The sequence below is a fragment of the Alexandromys fortis genome, unplaced genomic scaffold (assembly GCF_014885135.2).
Source record: "Alexandromys fortis isolate MF-2015 unplaced genomic scaffold, M_Fortis_MF-2015_v1.1 scaffold_4, whole genome shotgun sequence".
Taxonomy (NCBI): Eukaryota; Metazoa; Chordata; class Mammalia; order Rodentia; family Cricetidae; genus Alexandromys; species Alexandromys fortis.
In genome coordinates, this window is record NW_026067944.1 from 24,706,906 (window position 1) to 24,730,631 (window position 23,726).

Genomic DNA, 23,726 nt, shown 5'->3' on the forward strand with positions numbered 1-23,726 from the left:
ACACAAATTGGCGGTGGTAAACAAGATATAGTAAGCCCTTATCTTGAACTAAGGCTAGAATATCAAGCAAATTGAACTTTTTTTTTTTTTTTTTTTTTTTTTTTTTTGGTTTTTCAAACAGGGTTTCTCTGTGGTTTTGGAGCCTGTCCTGGAACTATCTCTTGTAGACCAGGCTGGTCTCGAACTCACAGAGATCCGCCTGCCTCTGCCTCCCGAGTGCTGGGATTAAAGGCGTGCGCCACCACCGCCCGACTCAAATTGAACATTTTTAAGCTATATCATTAAGTTCTTTTTTTTTTTCTTGAGACAGAGTATTACTATATAGCTCAGGCTGATCTCTAACTCACTATCCTCTTGCCTCAGCTTCCAAAGTTTGGAGGTACATGCCACCAGACCTTGCCAAATGCGGAACTGAACTTCAAATGTGTTGGTGTTTTTATAAGCAAACAACAAACCAGGAGACTCACAGCAGCCAATCACAAAAGGACTATACTGGAGACTTGGCTCAGCGACCAAGCGCACACACTGCTCCTGCAGAAGATCTGAGTTTAATTTTCAACACCAATGTCCCATGAGTCACAGCTGCCTGTAATTCCCCAGTTTCTAGGAGATCCAGCATCTGACCTCTGACCCCAGAGGACACCCGCACTCAAGTGCACATACTTGCACACAGACTCATTTGTGCTTGACAATAATAAAAACCAATCTCTTTAAAAAGAGAAAAGGCCAGTGCAACCTGGGCAAGTATGATATTTTTTTTCTAAAAAAGTTTCTTGTTATAACTGTTATGGTAAAAATAAAACGCCGCAGGTCCCCCGTGGCCCCGGGGGCCACGAGGGGCAGCGGATCCCAGGCAGGGAGCTGCATCGCGGATGAGAGACCTAGATGGATAGGCAAGCCCTGCTGAGTCCTTTCAGATGAAAACAGCTCCTGAAGAGAGCAGAGGGTTATTTGCAGAGACTATCACATAAAAAGGATGGGACATAAAGAAAAGATTGGGAGGAGGGCCCAAACTAAACTCTCCTAGTCCCCTGACATCCCAGCCCCCTTCCTCCAGGATAACCAACTTAATAATTTTCAAGGCATTGTTCCTTCCTCTCACATTGCCAATTATATTGTTACATTCCTCATTGCCATTCCTTCCAGAAGATATGGAAGTGGTGTTTGTAGTGGCTGTGTTGTGTTGAGTGGTTACAGAGCCGGTTTTTGCTTGCTTGCTTGTCTTTGTTTTGTTTTAGTTTGGTTTGTATGGGTGGTCTTGACTTGCTATGTACAAGCAGGAACATCACAAGAGACCCTGACCACTAACAGCTCATCAATGAAGCCTAAGAGAGGGCTTCCCTTCAGCGAAAAGGTTTGGGGAGGGACATAAAGTAACAGGAAGAAAGAAAAAGGAGACCAAAGGACAGCTTCCATTTTGTTTTATTGCTAGGACACTTTCTGACAAACCTGTTTCAGCTCTGGCTTAGCATAGATAGGATGTTTTCAACAAGCTATTTAGCGTCAGTTCGTTGTTTCCTCTGTAAAATGGGAATCATGGGGCTATCTAACAAGGTGTTCGCAGATTTCTTTTTTTAAGACTGGGTCTTTGTACTGACCACACTACTATGTGTACTACGCCTGTAGTGTGGAGCCTGCACCACAGGACCATTCACAAGCAGGGAAAGGGCCTGGAGATTTAAACACGCGGACACACAGAGACACAGGTCGTCCTTGAAACAAGAATGCCTCCTTTAGTGTGAACCAGAACCGCTTACAGGGATCCTTAACTGACAGCCATGCCCCCAGCCAAACCCATCAGAAACCACTCCCTTGCCATTAGGAACTCCTGAGGACCTCATGCTCAGAGTAGCTGCAAACACAGGAAAACAAGTTGTTTTTCTCAGAGCAGCTGCAAGCATAACACACTGTTAACAGGAAATACAGGGTCTGGGTCCACAGCCCCCCAACAGGTCTTCTGTAACCCGGACTGGCCTCGAAATCACTATGAAGCTGAGGATGACTCTGAACTCTTGAGCTTCCTGCCTCCACTTCTCAAGGGTCGGGATTATAGGCATGTGTGCCCACCCCTTGCAGTTTTTGTTTCTTTTTCAGTGCTGGGGAGTCTCAGTTCTGGTTCTCACTCATGATAAATGCTCTGTCTCTAAGCTACATCCCCAGCCTGCTTGTGAAGTCAATGAAATATATAGTCTAGCCGTATTCATTCCTACACAAACACACATGTGTAAAAATTAAGATGCCCAGCTTGGGGGGGGGGGAGGCTCAGTGGATTAAGTGCTTGCTGTACAAGGTGAAGCAGGAGTTAATGCTCTCCAGAACCTATGCAAAGCTGGACGTGGTAGTGCACATCTGTAATCCTAGCAAGCCTATTATAAGATGGGGTGGTGGCAGAGAGAGGGACTCCCCAGATGCTCATTATTGCAGCTCATAACCTGGCATAAGAAGCAGCCAACAGCTGGGCCATGGTGGTACACACCTCTAATCCCAGCATTTAGGAGGCAGAGGCAGGCAGATCTCTGTGAGTTCGAGGCCAGCCTGGTCTACAGAGCTAGTTCCAGGGCAGCTAAGACTATAACACAGAAAAACCCTGTCTCAAAAAGAAAAAAAAAAAAGCAGCAGCCAACATTAGAGACCCTGTCTCAGACAAGGTAGAAAGCAAAAACCAATACCCAAGGTTGTTCTACGACCGGCATATGCCACACCCATATATACTTACATCACATACACATATATAAAAAATTGATGTGCATATGAGATGGAACAAACCTGGTACCTCACTAATATAATATTTTCCAGTTCCATTCATGTCAGGAGCTGTTTCCCCCAAAAAGTATAGTGGGGACCATTGTCCTGGGGAGCTTGCAGAGAGCCCCACACCCCAACGGTATTGAGAACTGTTTGTTGGCAGAGCCCACCCCACACCCAACTATCTTGAGAGCTATTTGTTAGCGGAACCCGCCCCACATTCCAACTATCTAGAGAACTGTTTGTGGTTGGAATCACAAAAGGATTCTGCTTGCATAGAGAACTAGGTGTGTCAACTGGTAACCTCCTGAAAGAGGAATCGTGACCTGACTAATCTTAACCTCCTGACCCACGACCTCGTGACTAACACTGCAAGATCCCACCCTGCCCTGGTCATGCCCCTGCCCCCCATCCCAACCCAAATTCCTCATCCGGGGGCTATATGAGCTGCAACCATGCCACTAATAAACAGAGGCTTTGACAACATCTCGCTTGGCCTTGGTCCTCTCTCTTGCCCACGTCTTTTCAGTCTTTTCAGATAGTGCCTCTTCGGGACCCTGGAATAACTGACCTGCCAGGTGGGTTACAACCCCTAGACTAACTGACCCACTGGGCGGTTACACATCCATTTTCTGGCTATTATTGTTTTTCTTTGCAGCTTAATAAAATTCCAGTGTATATGAACTACATTTTATGATCCATTCATCTGTAGACTGACTCAGTTCCCTTGCTTTTGTGAATGGAACAGCAATAAACATGGATGTGCAAACATCTTTGTGTATACGGTGTCTGGAACTGTTGCAGATAGATCATAGATCAGTGTTTTTGTTTCCTTTTCAGACACCTCCTTGATGATTTCCACAGTGGCTGCAGCTCCACCAACAGCGAATGAGAATCTTTCCCCTCTCCCCCTTCCTAAAGAGCATTTTTTTCTTGATAAATTCTGATCGAGATGAGCTCAGAATTCTGATTCTGACTGAGGTGAGATGGAATCTCAAAGTGGCTTTAATTTGCATTTCTATGAGAGATAGGGATGTGGAACACCTTTTTAAAAGATACCTCTAGCCAGGCGATGGTGGTGCGAGCCTTTAATCCCAGCACTCGTGAGGCAGAAGCAGGCGGACCTCTGTGAGTTCGAGACCAGCCTGGTCTACAGAGCTAGTTCCAGGACAGGCTCCAAAGCCAGAGAAACCCTGTCTCGAAAAAACAAAACAAAACAAAACAAACAAACAAACAAAAAAAAACAAAAAAAAAAAGAAAAAAGATGCCTCTATTAGCTCTTTTTTTTTTCTTTAAACTTTATTTTATGTGTACTGGAGTGACTGTGTCAGATCTCCTGGAACTGGAGTTACAGACAGTTGTGAACTGCCATGTGGTCACTGGGAATTGAACCTCTGGAAGAGCAGCCAGTGCTCTTAATCACTGAGCCATCTCTCCATCAACAGCCCCTTTTAAAATCATTTATTTTTTTTTAAAAAAAGAACACTTTTAAAATCATTTATTGGCCATTTGTCTTCGAGACAGGGTCTGACTAAGTATAACAGGGCCCCAGACCTTTGTAGGCTCTGAGACCTTAGTACAACTGACCCCAGGATGTAAGCGCCCTTTATGCTGTGAAGCGCAGCGTGTAGACGGCACCGCCTTCCGAAAACTAAAACAAAAAACCTACAAAGCCCATAGTTCTGGGGAAGTCTCTAAATGTACTAACCTTGCTTTTTGGCATCTGTGGTTCCACTTCTGGCTAACTGTTCTTGCTAACTGAAGTGTGTCAACCATGGTTTTTGTGCTTAAAAGCTCATCCTGAGAAAGGCTCAATACTACAAAGGAGTCCCTAACAGGTTTAAATCCACATCCAAGTGGGTTTTCTCTTGTGAATGCCCACAATACCATGCAGTCCCAGGTGGTTTGGAATTTGCTACATAAACCAGTGTGGCCTGGAACTCAGCGATCTGCCTGTCTCTGCCTCTTGAGTGCTGGGATTAAAGGTCTTGAATTTTTTTCTCATGAGAACTATCAGTCAGGTTCATTGGCTGAATTATTGATCGGCGTTTTTGTAGGTTGTTTTAATTTAACTTTTAAAATTCGCAGGTTTTTTGTGTGTGTGTGGGGGGGAGGTCTTATATAGCACTGACTTGCAATGCAATTGAGGATAACCTTCAACTCATGATCCTTTGGCCCCCACCAACACACCAGGCTGCATTTTGATGGTATTTTAATTCCAAACTACTGACAGTTCTGGAACTCACATTTGAGCTGCCCATCTTTTTTTGCTGGGGTAAAGGTCGGGGCTTGAACTCAGCAAGGTCAGCGCTACGATTAGTCCTCCTCATCTTTTTATGTCTCACTTTCTGTCCAGTCCACAGGAAAACAGCTTAGTCATCTCTGGAGCCTCCGCTAAAATGCCAAACTTTCCATAAACCTTATTCAATATTGACGCTAGCACCATCCTAGAGTTTATTACCTTCTTGTATGCCATACCTGGACCTCGGATATACTTTTAATCTTGCATTTATTGTTATTAACAGTATTACTGCGCCTGCTGCTGCATTTTTTTTTTTTACTAGACTGAACTTTTCTAGATCTCGGTTTTTATTTCTAATATCTACCTAGTTCATTATTTATTCGTGCAAGAGGATGTCTGGAGGCTTAAGCAATTTCAACAGTCGTTTGCTTATGCATGTGACTTTAGGTGGGGTCTCAGAATATCCCTCCTGCTGTGAGGGGTCCCACTGGCTGACTGAAGCCAGGGAGGTTTAAGAAAAACAAAAAACAAAACGAAACCGCAAGCCGCGCGTGGGCGGGAAAGCCCAGCCACCCGCCCCCAGGCCCGCGGGAGAGTCCCACTGCGCAGGTGCACCGGGAGGCTGGCCAGCCGGCTCCACTGGCTGCAAATCAGTTTCCGGGGGCCAGCTCGACGCGGAGCTGACGTCATCGCTGCGCGCTGCCACGTCTCCTCAGCTCCTGGGCGATGGAGGCTGAGGATGAGTGGTGATGGGGTCGGGCTCTGCTTCTGGCTTTAGCTCTGGCTCTGGCACGGACTCCCGGTCTGGGTCTGGTAATCTAGAGACCCTACCCGATTTTTCGACTCTCCAGTGGGTACCGGCCTGCGTCCCGGCAGCTGTTTTGGAGCGCTTCAAAGAAGGGAGGGAGTTCGGGTGCCTGGGGTCGGGTCTGTGAAGCCACCGCCTCCTCCCAGGGATCCTGCTCCGTGGCCGGCCTGTTCCATGCGTGAGTTTTCCTTACCTGCTTTGTCGTCCCGCTGTCCCCGGCGTGCTTCGGGCCTTTCGGTCGCCGGGCTGGGACTGCTTGGTGATTTCTTCTGGGGGCTAGTCTATTCAAGTTTGTGGTTTCTGGCCGTCCACCTTGACCCACCCCACGCTCTTGTGTCTCAGCTTTTCCCCCCTCACCTTACTTTCCCTTTAATTAAGGATCAGTTGTCCTTGCGTCTAACAGCTTGGATTCTTTGTCCCATCTGGCGTTAGTTGTTAGTCTGCAGACAGAGGATCTGGAATAGGGAACATCGGATCCCCCTGCAGTAGTAACAGTTCGAAAACGGGATTTTTTCTTCTTTTTATCTCCCCCCGCCCCCAACATATAGTTTCCGGAGTATTTTTAGTTGTATTTAGAAAATATTTGGCATATATTGTCAGAACCATATTTGCCTAAATTGAGGAAAACAATCTTTTTCTCTCCCAGTAAAGATCTTTCAGTTTCATTAATTTTTTTTAAAAGTGGTTTTACAGTAGCTTTTCTGAAACAGGCAACCATTTGAATGAACTGAAGAAACCACGGGTTAAATGGCGTGTTAAATGGCGTGGTCAAGGTCAGATAATACGTGGCACATCTTATCTCCGGCAGATCCCTGGATAACAAACAACCTATTATTTTGGACAGTGATAAGCTTCCTGTATTTCAGGTGCCTTTAATGTGAAATACCCAATTGGACAGAAGTTGTGTTGTTTCATGTAAACTTTCACCTGACTGTGGTGTGTTTTGTAGGACGAGAAGTCAGCAACAAAAGACACAGTTGTGAGTTGCCCAATGCCAAGCAAAGCTTAGATCAGATTTTAAGCCTCTGACCTTACCCCAAGGTCCAAACAGTATCCACAAATGAGAATCAAACAAAATCTGCTCACTTAGTTTTAATGTTTGCTTGTTACACTGACTTCCTTAAGCAGTTAACTGGTATTTAGGGTTTTATTTTTTCCTTTTTTATTATTCAGAGTTGAAGTAAGTTGCCGACCATTAGCCTGGGTTGCAACTGCAGGTGGCATTGGAAACTGCCTGGGTCCTGGACATGCCCAGTAGAAGGAGGGGTCCTAGTCGGCAGCAGCTAAGCCGGTCAGCTTTACCTTCTATACAGACGTTGGTTGGTGGCGGCTGTGGCAATGGAACAGGCTTGAGAAACAGGTAAAGAAAAAAATGAGTGTGTGCGTGATAATTTGCATAACTTGTGATATATTATCGGTAAGACTAATACAAAAGTCATTCTATTCAAATGTTTGCTTATCAAACTTGGTTCTTGTCACTGACGTAGAAATTCTACCTTTGAAGACTGAGAGCTTACTATTTCACAGTACTTTGCAGGTTGAATGATAGTTCACAGGGACCCCAAAGTAGACGAGTATTTTTTTCTTTTATTTCTTGCTTAACAATATTTTAAAATTTTTTATGTGTATGAGTATTTTGCCTGCATGTATGTCTGTGCACCACTTACATGCCTGGTGCCTATGGATGCCAAAAGAGGTTGTTGGATTCCCTAGACCTGGATGGAGTTGAGATGGTTCTGAGCCACCATATGTATTCTGGGGACCATATCTGAGTCCTCTGGAAGAGCAGCCAATGCTCTTAACCATGGAGCCATCTCTCAAGTCCCAACCCCCTTTTAAAAAATTACCCATTGAGTCCCCTTTGTGCCGCTCATAGACTTGGTGGCTGTGGGGCTGTTCACTGAAGTGTGGTTGGCCTGCCAGGTGCCACACCTTTAAAGAAAGAAGCCATCAGCTTTCCATAGCTCCTTTTAGGGATGGGGGCTCATAAGCCCTTTCCTCTGCTCTTGCCTCTCCACATTTTATTATTAAAAGTTAATCAGGCAAATGTTATTTGATATTAATAATAGCTGTGAACTGTAACACGAAATGCTAAGAATTGTGCCGTGTTACATAGGATACAAGAATTTGTTTGGGGTGTTGTGTGTGCAAGGTCAGGTGCTACTCCTCAGGTACTCATTAATTTTGAGACAAGGGCTCTAAGTGGCCAAAAAGTCACCCGGCAGGCTGACTCAGCTTGTTGAGCTCCAGGCATCTGCCTGTCTCCTCGGTGCTGGGATTATAGTGTAGACCATTGTGTCCAGTTTTTTTAAAGAACCTGGTACATAAGCACTGTCTCTACATTACTCCTACCCCTAGTTCCTCATGGTCTCTTTATTATTGTTATGTGTACATACATACGTGTGTATATGTGTAAACAACCCACCAAGTCCATTTACTGTTGCTCATATACCCACGCGTCCAGAGCTGACCCCTCCTAGACAGGAGTTCATCCCTGGAGGCAACTCATTCTCCCTTTCCCAGCGGTCATTGACCACCTGTAGCTCTTCATCTGTGGTTGTGGAATTTTTCTGTCCGTGTTGGCAAGCCAGCTGCTTTCCCATTATGCTGGTCTTTTCTGGCATCCATAACGCATGAGATTTCGTCGGTGTATTTTTTTCCTGTCATGCCTTGGGGACACTATCTGCCAACAGGTGTTCTGTAGACTCTTTCTGCCTGCCCTTCTGATACTTTTCCCCAAGCCCTAGGTGTAGGGGTTGTGTTGCAGATGGAGCAGTTGGAGTGGGCACCTCCCAGTCTATAACTGCATTTGACCAATTGTGGCCCTCTGTAATGGTCTCCATCTGCTGCAAAACGAAGCTTCTTTGATGAGGCCCGAGAGCTACACTTATCTGTGGGTCTAAAGATGAGGATTTAGATTATGGTTGGAAAACACAGGTTTAGGAGCAGGACGGCAGTAGGTTCTCTTCTCAGTCTGTGAACTCTCTGGACATGGATAGTTGACTATGTTTCTAGTACCAGGAATAAATTTCCTCTTATTGAGTGGTCTTTAAAGTTCAGTTAAGACAGTTACTAGCTACCCCCAATATAAAAATGGTATTGTGCCATTGGGATATTGTTGTGGTTTATAGGCTTAAGCTGGGTAAGATTGCTACTCTACGTTGGCAGCTTGCTTGCGTACATCTTCTCTTAGGAGAACTAGTCCTCATAAAATAACCTGGAGGATTCCAGAGCTGTTTCAGCTCAGTTTCTGTAAGTACTATGTCTGAAGTGTGTGGTGTCATCAACAAAGTCTTACCTTCAAGTTCTGAAAGGCAGCAGCAATAGTCATATTGTTTGGGGAGATTCTTGTAGTCCTCTGACCAACAGCTCGAAGGGAGATTTCCCATGCTTGTGGGGGCTTGTTAGATAGTGAATGGCTCTTAGTGGGAGCATCGTCACCCTGTGTGGGATAACCCCATTATTAAAATACACACCCACAGATAAAAACATGCTAAGCATGTGCTTTACTACTGAGTTACATACCCAGCCCAGGATGCGATATTTTGTGCTGATCGTATCCAGGGCAACTCGTGTCTTTGGAGGCTTGATCATGGAGCAGTGTAGAGATGCTTTTACCTAGTCATGCATTTGGTCAAGATAATTTTTTCCTGACTATTTTTGTTTTCCCTTGTTTTGATGTTTGGTTTCCAGAGTTACCAATCAGTACCACTCCTGTCTTTCAGGCTCTCCTGGTTATCTTTGCGAGTTTGTTTGTCTAGCACAGGGGCATAGCCACTCCTGACCTCACACTGGTCCTCTTCCATTCATGGAAGGTCGGTCTCTGACGGAGGGCACAGCATGGAGCTGTGAGGATAGACAGGATACCCATCCAGCCACTCAGGTTAGCTGAGTCAGCCCTGTTTTTCTTCCTCCTTGGCTCCTCTAGCTTTTTGTGTTCCCAGAGCTGCTGCCTGCTTCTTCCTGATCTGCTCTAGGTAGCTTGGAAGGAAAGGTGGCCAGGAAATCCTGGAAGTTGGGCCAGGTTTACTAGTCCTCTCAGCTAGACTAACTTTTTTTTTCCCAATTTTTATTTTTATTTTATGTTCATTGGTGTTTTGCCTGTATGCATGTTTGTGTGAGGATGCTAGATTCTCCGGAACTGGAGTTACAGACAGTGTGAGCTACCATGTGGTGCTTTAGGCCCCTAGACTAACTTTTAATGTTTAATTACTGGGATGTTGAAAATATCTTTAAGGCTAAGGAAAGGAAGCAATCTGCTATTTCAAAAGAGTTGAAGCCCAGCTTTGGTGGTGCACACCAGTATTCCCAGTACATGGGGGGGCTGGGCTGGGAGGATCTAGAGCACAAGGCCAACTTTGGCTACTTGTTCAGACCTTATCGCAAACAAACAAAAGTGACAGGAGCTGAAGTTTCATTCCTAGGTAGTTCTGTAAACACCATAGTGGGAGGAAAGAGGAACATTTGAAAATGCTGATACTTTAGTATTTATTTGTTTATTAAGACAGATTTTTTTTTTCTTCAACACAGGGTTTCTCTGTGTAGCTTTGGAACTTGCCCTGGAACTCACTCAGTAGACCAGGCTGGCCTCGAACTCACAGAGATCTGCCTACCTCTGCCTCCCAAGTGCTGGGATTAAAGGTGTGTGTTACCACCTTTGGCTGAGACAGAGTCTTACTATGAAGCCTTGGCTAGCCTGAAACAAACTGTATACCATGCTGGCCTCAAATGTTGAGAGGTTTGCCTGCCTCGCCTCCTAAGTACAGGGTTAAAGGCACGTGCCACCAAGCCTGCTGACAGTGTTGATAGTTACTAGATAGATAGTTGATAGACACTGAGTCTAGCAGTGCTCATAAAGCTCCCCTCCTTATTTTGAGTAGGGGGTTTCTATGTATATTTCTATTTTTGTAGCTCCTGTTGACTTTCAAGGTTTCAGTCATGTATTATTTTGATCTACCATTTTCCAGCCCTCTTCCTTTTTTTTTTTTTTTTTTTTTTGGTTTGTCGAGACAAGGTTTTGCTGTAGCTTTGAGTCTGTCCTGGTACTAGCGCCTGTAGACCAGGCTGGCCTCAAACTCACAAAGGTCACCTTTCTCTGCCTCCCAGGTGCTAGGATTAAAGACGTGCGTCACCACCAACCAGCTTTTTTTCTACTTTTAATACATGTAGTTTTTGCAATTTTAGTTGAGGGGATGGAAGAAAGTGTTTTTCAGTTGATTAAAATGAAAGAAGTATTTAGTTCACTTAAAAATCATTGTGACTGCCAGGCGGCAGTGGCACACGCCTTTAATCCCAGCAGTTGGGAGGCAGAGGCAGGTGGGTCTCTGTGAGTTTGAGACCAGCCTGGTCTTCAAGAGCTAGTTCCAGGACAGGCTCCAAAGCTACAGAGAAACCCTGTCTCGAAAAAAAAAATTTTTTTTATATGTTTACCTCAAAAGATTAGTTTGGAAAAAGAAGTTTTTCCAAATCCCTTGAAGAGATTCCCCCACCTGTGCCTCCCAAGTGCCAGGATTGTGTGTGCCACCATACCTGGTTTCCTCTTGAAACTTTCTCAACTTATTCATTTGTTTACCTAAATTCTGCTGCTTCCTGGCCCCATGAAGACCAATCTCTTGCTTGCTATATCCTTACACATAAACTATATGCAAAAATATAGTAAGAGTTCAGTGTAAACATTTCACATACAGTTTAGGCACAGTGTACCATTTTTATTATCTAGGGGAAGTTGTTTTGTGTTTAATCCTTAGAGAGCGATGCTTACCGATCACGTTACTAGATGCAGTCCTCCTAAGCAGGTCTTTGAAGACAGCTGTATACATTACTTTTCTTATTGCGGCATCCAAGTCTGTCCAACACAGTTTATGGAAGGAAGGGCTTCTTGTGGTCCACAGCTTAAGAGCGTGTGGTCCCCTCAGTGTGGGGAGGTGTGGCAGAGGTTGTGGGGGTGGGGTGTGCGGCTGGGACTGCACTTCTGGGGAGACGTGAGAGCTGTGCTACTCCTCAGGATGCTTCCTCTTCTCCATTTCATCTCAGGCCGTGGGACAGTGAACTCTCCCTTCTTAGTAATCCTTCGGGAAAGCCCTCACACAGGCCCAGAGGGGACAATCCAGTCCAGTTAGGTGAATGCCATCTTTTTTCTAGGGAAGTCTGGTGTTAGGGGAGAGTGCTCTTGTGGCTGGTCTCTAAAGAAAACCTTAGCCGTTGCCCAGTGTAGTGGTGAATGCCTGTAATCCTGGCACTTTGGAGGCGGAGGCGAGGAGAACTCTGGAGTTCAAAACTAACCTAGTCTATGCAGGGATTTCTAGGCCAGCCGGGGGCTACATAGAGCCTTAAGGAAAAAAGAAAAAAATCTAGGGTTTTGAGTTTCTAAAGAGCCTTCTTGGTAGATGATAGTACCTTGCATATATTATAACAAATTGCTGCTATTGTATAGTGGTGTGTTGTGTTTTAATAAATAAAGCTTGCCTGAAGATCAGAGGGCGAAACTACAGAGAAACCCTGTCTCAGGGGAAAAAAAACAAAAAACCAAAAACAAACAAATTGTGTTTTAATAAACAAAGCTTGCCTGAAAGTCAGAGGGCAAAATAGCCATACAGGCCCAGGAGTGGTGGCACACACCTTTAATCCCAGGACTCGGGAGACAAAGGCAGATGGATTTCTGTGAGTTCAAGACTGTCTAAAAGAGAAACAGCTCACTAAGTTGATCCCAGCACTTGGGATCACATGATTTTAATCCCAGCACTAGGGAGGTGGAGACAGAATTAATATGGCTGGGTGGAGAGTGGAGTATAAAGGGGAAGAGACAGGAACTCATTGGAGTGTGGGGTGTGGTGTGTGTGTGGAGTCTTCAGGATTTGTAGAGACGGGATCTCGTCCATTTTCGGTGTGAGGTAGAGGTAAGAGCCAATGGCTGGTTTTTCTAGATCTTCAGGTGGAACCCCAATGTCTCTGGGTTTTTATAATTGGTACTACACTACTGGAATTAAGTGCATCCCGAATAGAATTCTTAAATCTGGTGAAAGAATATAACTCCTGTAGAGGGTAGGCTTAGCATGCTAGAGGCTCTGACTTAGGTCTCCAGCAAACTGTTGAGCCAGGTGGGGGCATACAGGTCTGTAATTTCCAATATTCCGTAGGCAAAAACAGGAGGATTAGGAGTTAAAAACAACAGCATCCAAAATAGCAAAGAAGTTGGGGATCTTAAGTCTGTATGTATATCCTATTAAAAGGTTCCCTCACCCTGTGCTAGGATGCAACCCAGGGCCTTCCACATATTAGGCAGACACTCTACCCCTGAGCTGTACCCTCAGACTAGGAATAGTACTTTCACTTTTCCTAAATATTACTTATGCAATTAATTTTCTTACGTGTATTCACTAAATGTATTTATTTTTAAACTATTTAGAATTTTAGTTTTCGTTAGTGTATAATCATATATGGACTGTGACATAGTATTTTGATGTATCTGCATTGTACAATTATTTGAGTGATTTTAGTTTGTAAGACTAAGGATATATCTCCCCTCTAGCTTTCCACTTTATCAGATGACTTGATCTGACAGATGCTATGGGACGGCTTTCCTTTTTCCTTCTGATGTCCTGTATTGCTGTGGCTTACCTTACCTCTTGTCTTTTGGCTTGAAGTGTAAAAGCTAAAGCTGCAGAAAGCATCACAAGTGTGGATCTCCTGTGTCAGTCAATACTTTGGAAATTGGCTTGTTTAGTGGAACAAGTATCTCCAATCTATTTTCCTTGGAGAGATTTTTATGACCTTTTAAACTCATAAATAGCATATGCACATGCTTTCACCCATTATCTCTACTGAAGGGGACAAGAATTGTTCATTTGTTAGATTTAGAGGCTCCTGACTTTGTTACATTTCATCAGCATTTTTAGTTTCGACATTTATGGCTAACTGAAGTGAGGTAGTAGCTGGGGTGCCAAGCCTTTGCATTCAAGTCATAGTGTTCTTCCTTCGTTATTCAGAATGAGCAAAGTTCATGTTCCCAGGAGTCCCTTAAAGTACCGTAAATGCCACATGCCAGCTAGGGTTCTATATTTGGAAATTTTAGAGTGGTAACACTAATACTGTTCCTTCTCTTGGTATTAAAACCAATCCTGTTTTTCCTCGTCATGTAAATAAGATCAGCCTTTCGATCTCTGTAACTATTCCTGTTTTTTCACTTGGGATAGCTGAGCTCTTCCTGATCTGTAAGTAGGCATGGCGGAAGAACAAGAAGATAAGAACTAACAATTCTAACTTTTGTGCTCTAAGAGATCTTTCTCTTTCATGATTGTATTGACCTGCTGTCTTCTTAAATGTGTGTATCAGCAGTGAATTAAAGAAAGCATATTTGGTCCTCGGGACTATGATTTAGTACCTAAGACATAAATCTATATAAATTATGTGATGGAATTAAAAGATATGCGAATAAAGGCATAATTTAAATTTGATGATGAGAGGGGTCAGTTTTGAGTTAGCTTGAACTCCACAGAGGATAGATATGTTTGAAACATCCCCCAAGTAACCCCCATGCTTTCCTCTTGTGCCTGTGGGGAGAGCGTATATAGTACCATAGCATGTGTGGGGTCAGAGGGGAGCTTGCAGGAGTTTGTGTTTTCTTACTGTACGGGTCCCAGTGTTCAAAATTGAGTTGTCAGTATTGGCGGCTGGCACCTCTACCCACTGAGCCATCCTCCCAGCTAGTTAGCTTTTCTTTTCGTTTTTTTTTTGTTTGTGATTCTACAGATCTAACCCAGATAATTGTTTGTACTAAGCTAATACTCTATCTTTGAGATAGCCCCCCTCCAAGTCCCTTAAAAGTCTTGAAGAAGGAATAAAATAAGAATATCTAAAAAAAATTTTAAGGAAGGTGATTATGGAGGGAGGGCACTGCATTTAAAAGGAACAAAGTGCCCAAAGGGAATAATGCATATGTTTCAGACAGCATATCCGTGGACATCATATGTGCTACAGGTAGAGAAGGGACTGGTGGAAGGTCACTTTGTTAAGAACAGGCTGTGTATGACTTACTAAAAACAAATTGGCTGTTATTTCATTGGCAATGGAGAACTGTCTTGAAGATTTAGGTAAGAGAATAATCTCAGAATTTCACTTAGAAAGATCCTTGAAGCCTGGCGGTGGTGGCGCACGCCTTTAATCCCAGCACTCGGGAAGCAGAGGCAGGCGGATCTCTGTGAGTTCGAGACCAGCCTGGTCTACAAGAGCTAGTGCCAGGACAGGCTCCAAAACCACAGAGAAACCCTTTCTCGAAAAACCAAAAAAATAAAAATAAAAAAATAAAAAAAAAAAAGAAAGATCCTTGAAGGCAGGCTAGAGGGCTTGATGAAGGTAGACTTGGGGTTTGTTGTAGTAATTTAGGTGAAAGTTGGTAAATGGTTGAGCCAAGGTAGTGCATTGAGAGGGGAAAGTGAGGCTAAAGAAAATTTTATAAAGTGGAATCCAGTCCATTAGGTTGAATATGGAGAGTTAGAGAAGTTCTAGCTTAGATTTTTTTCCTGTGGGTGGCCAGCAGAATAAGCCATGGACTAGTGTCAAGGCTATGGGGTGGGTGGCACAGATGTTCAGTAGGCAACTAGGTAATGAGACTAAACTCAAGGGGGCTCTGTGGTTTTGTCTCCATGCCCAGGAGATAATGGAAAGCATGGCTTCGTTTTACCACTGATGTAATGTGTAGGAAGAGAAGAAAAACGGGAAAACAGCAGTTAGAGGTGGGTGGAGGAGCCAGCAGGGTTCCGCATTGTGACACTGAATGAAGGCTATCACCTTTTGAGTTAACTCTAATTTCTTTTTCAGGAATGGTAGTGCTATTGGCCTTCCAGTCCCACCTATCACAGCCTTAATCACCCCAGGTCCTGTTCGTCATTGCCAAATTCCTGACTTACCAGTAGATGGGAACCTGTTCTTTGAATTTCTTTTCTTCATCTACCTGCTGATTGTTCTGTTCATTCAGTACATCAACATCTATAAGACTGTGTGGTGGTACCCATACAATCATCCTGCATCTTGTACTTCACTGGTAAGTCTTCAGATGCCTAACGTTCATTGTCAGCAGGCAGGAAAGCAGCTGGAGACAGTGTTTTACATAGCCCAAGCTGGTCCGGAACTGAGTGTAGCCAAGGATGACCCTGAACTATTAATCTATTTCTGCCTCCAGAGTGCTACCACCTCTCTAGAAATAAATCCTCTAATAAGGCATTGTGATACCAAAACTCAGATTTTCAGAAATAAAGCTTCCTAAATTGTTAAAATACAAATATTGCCAGAGGAAATGAAAGTAGAAATTAAAATGCAGGAAATGTTTAATAACATATCAAAAAGTGTTTGATGTTTGGCTTCCTCTGCTTCATGCTAAATGCATTGCCAGATGTCACTATGATTGTATTCCAGCAACGTTTCCTTTCTGGTAGTAATGGAAAGCAAACTCAGGGTCTGTGTGTGCTAGACATATACTTGATCACTAAGCTGTGTATTTTTAAAGTTGTATTTGGTTAATTATGTAATGTTTCTAACACACGACAGTCTGAGGCAGTTCTTTGGATGGTTAATCAAGGGACCCTCTTGGGTGGAAACTACCATCTTTTAATGTGTGACCTTCAAGGTGATATAATTCAACTTTGTGATCCAGAAATGGAAGTGTGAATAGGAAAATAAAAAAGATTATTTTTGAGTCAGGCCTCATGTATTACATGTACTAAAGATGGTAGATTTCCAGTTCTCCTCCTGTCTCCTGAAAGCTGGGATTATAGGTGCCTAGGTGGTGCTGGAACTGGAACCCAGGGTTTCATGCATGCCAGGCAAGCAGTCTTATCAACTGAGCTATAGCCCAGTTCTTACAGGAGCATGCTTTATGGGTCATGTTTCTATCATTTTCATATGTATGCTCCAAGCAGTAAGGGAGGCTAGAATGTCCATATGTTAATCTGAAAAAAATTGTATTCTGTTACCAAAACTAGCTCTGTGTGCTGAGTAGTCACCAAGTGCTGGACTAGAGAGATGATTTAGCAGTTAAGAATGTTTCCTCCTCTTACAGAAAACCCAGTTATGTTCCTACACCTGATCTGTCTTTGACTCACAACTACCTTAACTCCAGGTCCAGACGGTACCCTCTTCTGTCCTCCATCTACATGCACATAACACATAATTAGAAAATATATTTAAAAGGCAGACTATAGGTTTGTTTGTTTTTGTTTTTGTCTCCTCTGTTATGTAGAGGGGCAGTGACAGTCAGGAAGCAGAGAGAGTTTTCCGTAGAGGTTCTGTATAAAACGTTCCTGATTCTAGGCAGAGTACTTGACATACACATTATCCAAGCCAGAAACCACTGGTCACTTAATTTGTGTGTATTGAGGACCACAAAATATTTGTCTTCCTCAGCACAGTGTCCTTAATGTTGGGAGGGGTGCCTGCCATAATTTGAGTGTTAGATACATATTTAAGCAAATGTACATTTCGGTTCCTAGGATACTGTTCCTAAAGCTTTGTTCTTGTCACAGTAATATGAACAGACTTAGAAGAAACTAGACTCTGGGTGAGGGCTGTTTTACAGAAGAGATGAGCTCCAAGACACATTTCTAAATCGTTAGGAATGGCAAATGAGCAGAAGAGATATGACACATAGTAGAAGGCTTAGCGGTAGACACTCAGATTAATGTGTACAGAGACGAACAGTTGTTAGTAACTCCTCAAACACTCGGAGTCCCAGATGATCTGTGTAATTGGACACACTATAGATCCATTGTTTTCATAATTCTGCAGGGTATTACTTGTTAATTGTCTTTTTTTTTTTGAGATAGTGTCTTGCTATCTAGAGCAGGCGTGTGTCATCACCACCATGCTCAGCTCTTTCCAAAATCAAAAGGGAATGCATTTTAGATAGTTGTTTAATATTTGAACAGATATGGCAGTTTGTCGTGAAAAGAGAAGTAGCAGGTAGGCAGTCTTGGGGCATCTGAATCCCCGTGTTCTGTATTGGTCTCAGAAGACCTTCAGGGGTGGGCTCTGCTGCTGCTGTACAGTGAGCTGGGTGCACACGGTGCTTCTCTGACGCACTTCTTTGTTTCTCTTATAGAATTTTCATCTCATTGATTATCACCTGGCAGCATTCATCACAGTGATGCTTGCGAGGAGGCTTGTTTGGGCCCTCATTTCAGAGGTATATTGGCTCGTTCACTTCTTCTGTCACCCGGGGCTGGGCTTAGTTGCTAGAATGGGATCAGATTCCAAATGTGAAATGACTAAATAGAATTTTATTATAACTACAAATTAATTGCTTCTGTATGCATTGTTCTGATACTTACGAAAAAAGTTTTCCTACAGTGTTTAAAATCCAAATGTGAAGTAATTTAAGAGAATTCTTTGAAATCTAATTTGTAGGATTGTAGGATCTGAGGTTATTTTAGCTGGTAGATTTTTTTTTTTTCTAAATGCAATCTTTAATTTTGAAGTTCTAGTTAAATACAGGATGTGTTTCAGGTAATGAGTTACTTGTACATGCATAGTTGAGTCTGAAATACTGTTTCAGATAACATTCTCTTGAAATGGTTTGTATACCACTTGTGAAATTTCCTAACAAGAAATAATTTGAGGTTTTTAGGACTTATAGTTTTGAAAAGACAGTGTTAAATTTTGGTGTGGTTAATTTTCAGAACCTAAGCTTTAGTGGGCCGAGGAGGAAAGAACTGCAACACAAGGATCTTTTAAAAGCTTACTGTTATTGGTATGGTAGCGTTGGCATTGGTATCATTTCTCAGATGTCTGTACACTTGGTGAAGGAGGAAAATGCTTTCATAACTTCTATTATATCTAACATGAAAATGATGTTCAAACAAAAATGGTAACTTAGCCAAAGTGGTTGATTATTTTTAATCTTGGAAAATTTTATTTCAGTGTGAAATTTTAAATGAATATTTGCTATAATCATGGGTAATTGAGACTCAACTTTCTCTTTTTAAAAGATTTTTTTTTTATTTGTATGTATGTGTTTGTGTGAGTGTATGTTGTGTGTGCTGGTGCCCATGGAGGCTAGAAGAGGGGGTTCAGATCTCTTGGAGCTGGACTTATAGATGGTTGTGAGCCACCTGATATGGGTGCTGGGGACCAAACTCTGTTCCTTTGGAAGAGAGCTTCAAGCTCTTGACCACCAAGCCATGTCTGAAGCCCCAGTGCTTTCCTCCAGAGCAGACATAAACATCTGTATGTGTGGGTTCTAAATGAAGAAGTGGATTTCTGTGAACGCAGTGGTTGAATTTAACTGCAAAGCTATGGTAGTAAGATGGCTTTTTTCCCACAGTGGGAAACCTTTCACCAAGTTTGGTTTAGGTGATCAAAGTAGATATTGAGCATGATGCAGTGGCACAGGCCTGAAGTACCAACACTTGGGAGGAAAGGGCCATATGATTAGCAGTCTTGCAAGTAGTAAGTTCCAGGCCAGCCTTTTTACATACTCAAAAGGAAACAATAAAAATTGCTGTTTTTTTAGTATTAGTTATGGAACCATGGCCTCATGTATACTGGGCAAGTGCTGTACACTAAGCTATATTCCTAAGCCTTCTTTTTGCTTATTATTTTGAGATAGAGTCTTACTAAATTACCTAGACTAGCCTTGAACTCACTCTATTGACCAGGCAAACCTTGAACTTCCTGTCTTCCTGCTTGAGTTTAATAGCTAAGATTACAGGTCTGGCCTAGATTGTCGTCCCCCCTTATTTTTTTTTTTTTTTTCTTACTGGATGCTTAGTTTGGATAATTCCAGAAATAAACTTCATTTAGAATAATTGTTTTGATCTTTTGATTTAACTAAACATTGTTTTGTTTTCATCCTTCAGTTACTTAGAAATGGTATTTGTTAGTTGGGTGCAGTAGTGCTTACCTGTGATGCCAGCACTCAGGAGGCAGAGACAAGGAGGATCAGGAAGAAGGCTATTCTTGGGTACACAGTGAGTTGAGGTCAGTCAAGGGTACCTGAGATCCTTTGCATCTCAGGTTCTGTTCTGTGACTGAGAATTCCTGTTGCTGCAGAGGCTAAAACTTGAAGCGCTTACTGCTTTTGTTGGTGACGTAATAAGCAACTTCTGCAGTGTGTTAGGAGTATGCATTAACTGTATTCAGAGCTGTCTGCCATTCTTACTAGAAACAGATGCTGAATTTAAGCAGATTTTTAATCCAAGACTGAAATCATACGTTGTTGTACATGAAGGGAGTGTGTAGTAATTACTGCACATTCATATACTGGATCTGTGTGCGGATATTGAAAGGTAGCAGGGTGTTTGCTGTTGACGTTCAAGTAAGTACAGACGCATGGGGCTTTTAAAGAGAGTGGGTTTGTTGTTTGGTGTGTTTGACAAAAGTTCCTAATATGTAACCCTGGCGAGCCTGGCACTTAACTGTGTGACCCCAGTTTACCTTAGAACTCATGGTTGTCTGCATGTCTCAGTCTCCCGGGTGCTGAGTTTCCAAGCTTGTACCATCATCCTTGGCTTTAAGACAGAAAAGTTGAAGGAACAAAGTCATTCGCTGATGTGAAAACTTGTCTCTGCGAGGATATGCAGACTGATGCCAGGCATTTGTTGGTGTCTGGAGACAGTACCAGGTTCCCACCAAAAACACTGTGTTTATCTTTTGTATCTGAGTGCTGTGGCTACCATCTATTAAAAAATTAAAAATCTAGAGCTGTATCATAATTCTCTCCTAAAATATCTAAATCAGGTTGGTAAAGCTCATCATAAAACATCTTTTCTAGAAGCCTTCCATTAAAATATGTTTGCCTTCTTTTGTTTTCTTATGCCACAGAAAGGATCCCTACCTGAGAAAGACCAGTCATTTTTAAGGACAGGCTGGAGGTAATTAATTCAGAAAGCTGAACTGCTCAGAAGGGACTACCTCTCTCCCTAGGTAGACTCTGTTCACCTCCAGGCCAAACCTGCTTTACTGCTCCACAAGACTAAACAGAAATTCAGCTTTCACCATTTTGAACCAATTCTCTTTAAACATTTCTCCAAGCAAGAAAATAGGGTATTCCATTGGAAAAAACTAAAAGCAAAGTAGAAAATTAAAAATTACAGTCCTATTATAAAGAACCAAATTCCTTCTAATCATTATATACACATAAAAGTTTGGTGTCTATGTGTGTTTGTGCTTATGTATTTTTCATGTGTTCTGAGAACATTATATATTTATCACTTAGTGTTACAAATATTTTACTACCCTTTCCTTAGCCTTCCTTCGTTTTCCTCAGGTCTCAGTTTAAATATAACTATCACTTGAGAATGGTGTGGGGCGGGGGTCCTAGGGACTGAACACAGGGCTTCCCCCCACAGTAAGCAAGAGACCTATAGAGCTCCTGTACCCATAGCCTATGTTTTACCTTCTGTTTTGAGATGCTTTCACTAAATTGCTCAGGCTAGCCTTGAACTCACTTTGAGCCCAGGCAGGCCTTGGCCTTGCAGTCTTCCTGCCTCACTCAGTATGTGGGATCACAGGTCTGCACTAACAGGTACTAAATACTTGCCGTTAAGTCTTGTCATGTGCTCTCCTGGTAGCATAGGTTTTTCTTGTAGCACTCATCATATTTTAAAAATAATTGTTGAAGTTTAAGTTTAGTATTTGCATTTCTTGACTGGGTAGCTTCATCACAGTGGTTAAGAATTTGGGTTCTGGAATAAGGCAAAAATCACCGAGCAATACAAATCTACTTTAGTGCCACTACACGGAAGCAGTCTTTATTTTAGTTTTTGATACAGAGTCTTGGTGTGTAGTCCAGGCTATCCTCAAACTCATGATCTTCCTGCCTTAGCTCCTCCGTGTTGGGAAGATAAGTATGTACCATGGTACTAGCTTGCCTTCTTTTAAATTTCTAACCTTTTTTTGTTTTGTGTGGTTTTTTGAGGCAGGGTTTCTCTGTGGCTTTGGCCTCAAACTCACAGAGATCCCCTTGCCTCTACCTCCTTGAGTGTTGGGATTAAAGGAGTGTGCCACCACCACCACCCGGCTTTAAATTTCTAATTTTAAGTTGAGAATGGAGATGGTGGAGTAGCTCCAGTGGCTTAAGTAACTTCCCCGGATTACACATGAAGTCCTTTGGTGTGGGTATGTATTCAGGAGTGAAGTGGAGCTATTTTTCCTACTATAGCTTAAAATATCTTGAGACTTTCCCCACAGTTTGATGCTTAAGCAGAGGTATAGCATTCATTTAATGATACTTCGCATTTTTACTTGCATATACTCTGTGTGTCTACAGTGTGTCTGTGTGAGTATACGTACAAATGCTGTTGTGTAATGTAATGTAGTATAGTGTAATGACACAAAAAGATCTGAGAAATGCATTGCAAGGTTTTCTTGTGTGAACATTGCATAGCGTATTTACACAAACTTGGATGATGGTTGTCAGTCTCCCTGTGTGACTTCTTGATGTAGTTAAGAGGTGATGCTGCTAGAGATGTACTGTGTACTATTCTATAGTAAGCTTATAATGAATAACATTAAGACATTGATCAAAGTATATGTAGTCTAGCTCCAATAGTTTTTATCAAACATTATTGTATGTAACTGTGTTGTACTTTTATACAACTGGGAGTATAGTAGGTATGTTTGAATCAGCATCACCACACACACACTAGGAACTGTGACATTCTGACAGCTAAGTCACTGACAAGAGGAGTTTTTAAAGTCCATTTAATGCTTTCTTTAGAGATGAGGTCTTGCTATGTTGCTCAGACTGACTTCAGTCTTCAGACCCCGAACAGCTGGTATGAAGGCATGTGATATAAATAGCATACAACTCTCCCTTAATTTTATTCAAGCACTACAATGTATTCAGTCAACTGAGCATTACTGTAGTGTGTAGTACCTGTACATTATATGTGTTAAGTACCATGATCTTTAAGGTGTAGATGTAAAGAGAGACTTGAAACACTACCTCCCAATCTGTGTTGGTGACTACAGATCACTTTTACTCCCTTTCTGGGTCCAAGACTACTGTTTAGAGCCGGTCTTAATCCCAAAGGAGGCTGAGACAGAGGGTTATGAGTCTGAGGTCAGCCTGGGCCACAGAGTATGAGGCCCTGTCTCTAAGAGAAGAACGACAGCAGAACAAACAGAAGGACTGATATGTGAGGTGAATGGAGACCTGCTGATTTCCCTGCAGTTTGTTCATGGTGTCTACATCATTTTAGAAAAAAAAACAAACAAGAAAACATGACATGTGAAGCTTCAACTTTTGACAAGTAACAAGTATTCCTTTTTTTTTGCTATATGTAGTTAGTTTTACATTTTTGGGATTAAGGCATATTTGAGCAACTGGGGTAAAAAAATCAAATGTGATAATTCATTGTTTCCATGTGTGCAGAAGTTTAAAAAGAAATTTAAAAAGAAATCACAAAAATGTGATTATGGAACTTTAGTAGTTTATCACATACTCACCCAGCAAAAAGTTCAGAAGTAAAGATTTAAAAAAGAACTATTGAGTGCTTGCTTCGGCAGCACATATACTAAAATTGGAACGATACAGAGAAGATTAGCATGGCCCCTGCGCAAGGATGACACGCAAATTCGTGAAGCGTTCCATATTTTAAAAGGGGCTGGAGAGATGGCCCAGTGGTTAAGAGCCTTGCCTGCTCTTCCAAAGGTCCTGAGTTCAATTCCCAGCAACCACATGGTGGCTCACAACCATCTGTAATGGGGTCTGGTGCCCTCTTCTGGCCTGTAGGCATACACACAGACAGAATATTGTATACATAATAAATAAATAAATATTTTTTTAAAAAAAGAACTATTGAGGCCCTTGTTGTCTGGTAGGATATTAGGAGAGAAGAGTCAGCGATTCTCCATCTTTTGTTTCTTCTTTTTCATGGCACTGTTGAACTTAATTTAGCCAGGTGGCCTTGGGCTTGTCCAGGCCGATTTTAAACTTGT

The 23,726-nt window shown here is 42.5% G+C and overlaps 1 protein-coding gene and 1 non-coding gene across 4 annotated transcripts in view; both read left to right on the forward strand.

The window, feature by feature from the left end:
* The first annotated feature begins 3,228 nt into the window (after nucleotides 1-3,228).
* Nucleotides 3,229-23,726, forward strand: part of Tmem39a (transmembrane protein 39A) — a 30,435-nt gene continuing 9,937 nt past the window's right edge. Inside the window, exons 1-5 of one of the 3 annotated variants that reach the window (XM_050148956.1) lie at nucleotides 3,229-3,323; nucleotides 3,586-3,726; nucleotides 6,969-7,155; nucleotides 15,612-15,834; nucleotides 17,887-17,970. In XM_050148956.1, coding sequence (XP_050004913.1) covers nucleotides 7,043-7,155; nucleotides 15,612-15,834; nucleotides 17,887-17,970 — 420 coding nt within the window. In that variant the 5' untranslated portion in view covers nucleotides 3,229-3,323; nucleotides 3,586-3,726; nucleotides 6,969-7,042. Of the gene's footprint in view, nucleotides 3,324-3,585; nucleotides 3,727-5,672; nucleotides 5,974-6,968; nucleotides 7,156-15,611; nucleotides 15,835-17,886; nucleotides 17,971-23,726 lie in introns of those variants that run through there. The other 2 variants (XM_050148957.1, XM_050148955.1) reach the window with 2 other exon arrangements.
* LOC126505883 (U6 spliceosomal RNA) lies at nucleotides 23,279-23,385 on the forward strand. The gene has a single exon (XR_007592995.1). It is a non-coding gene; the product is annotated as a U6 spliceosomal RNA (small nuclear RNA).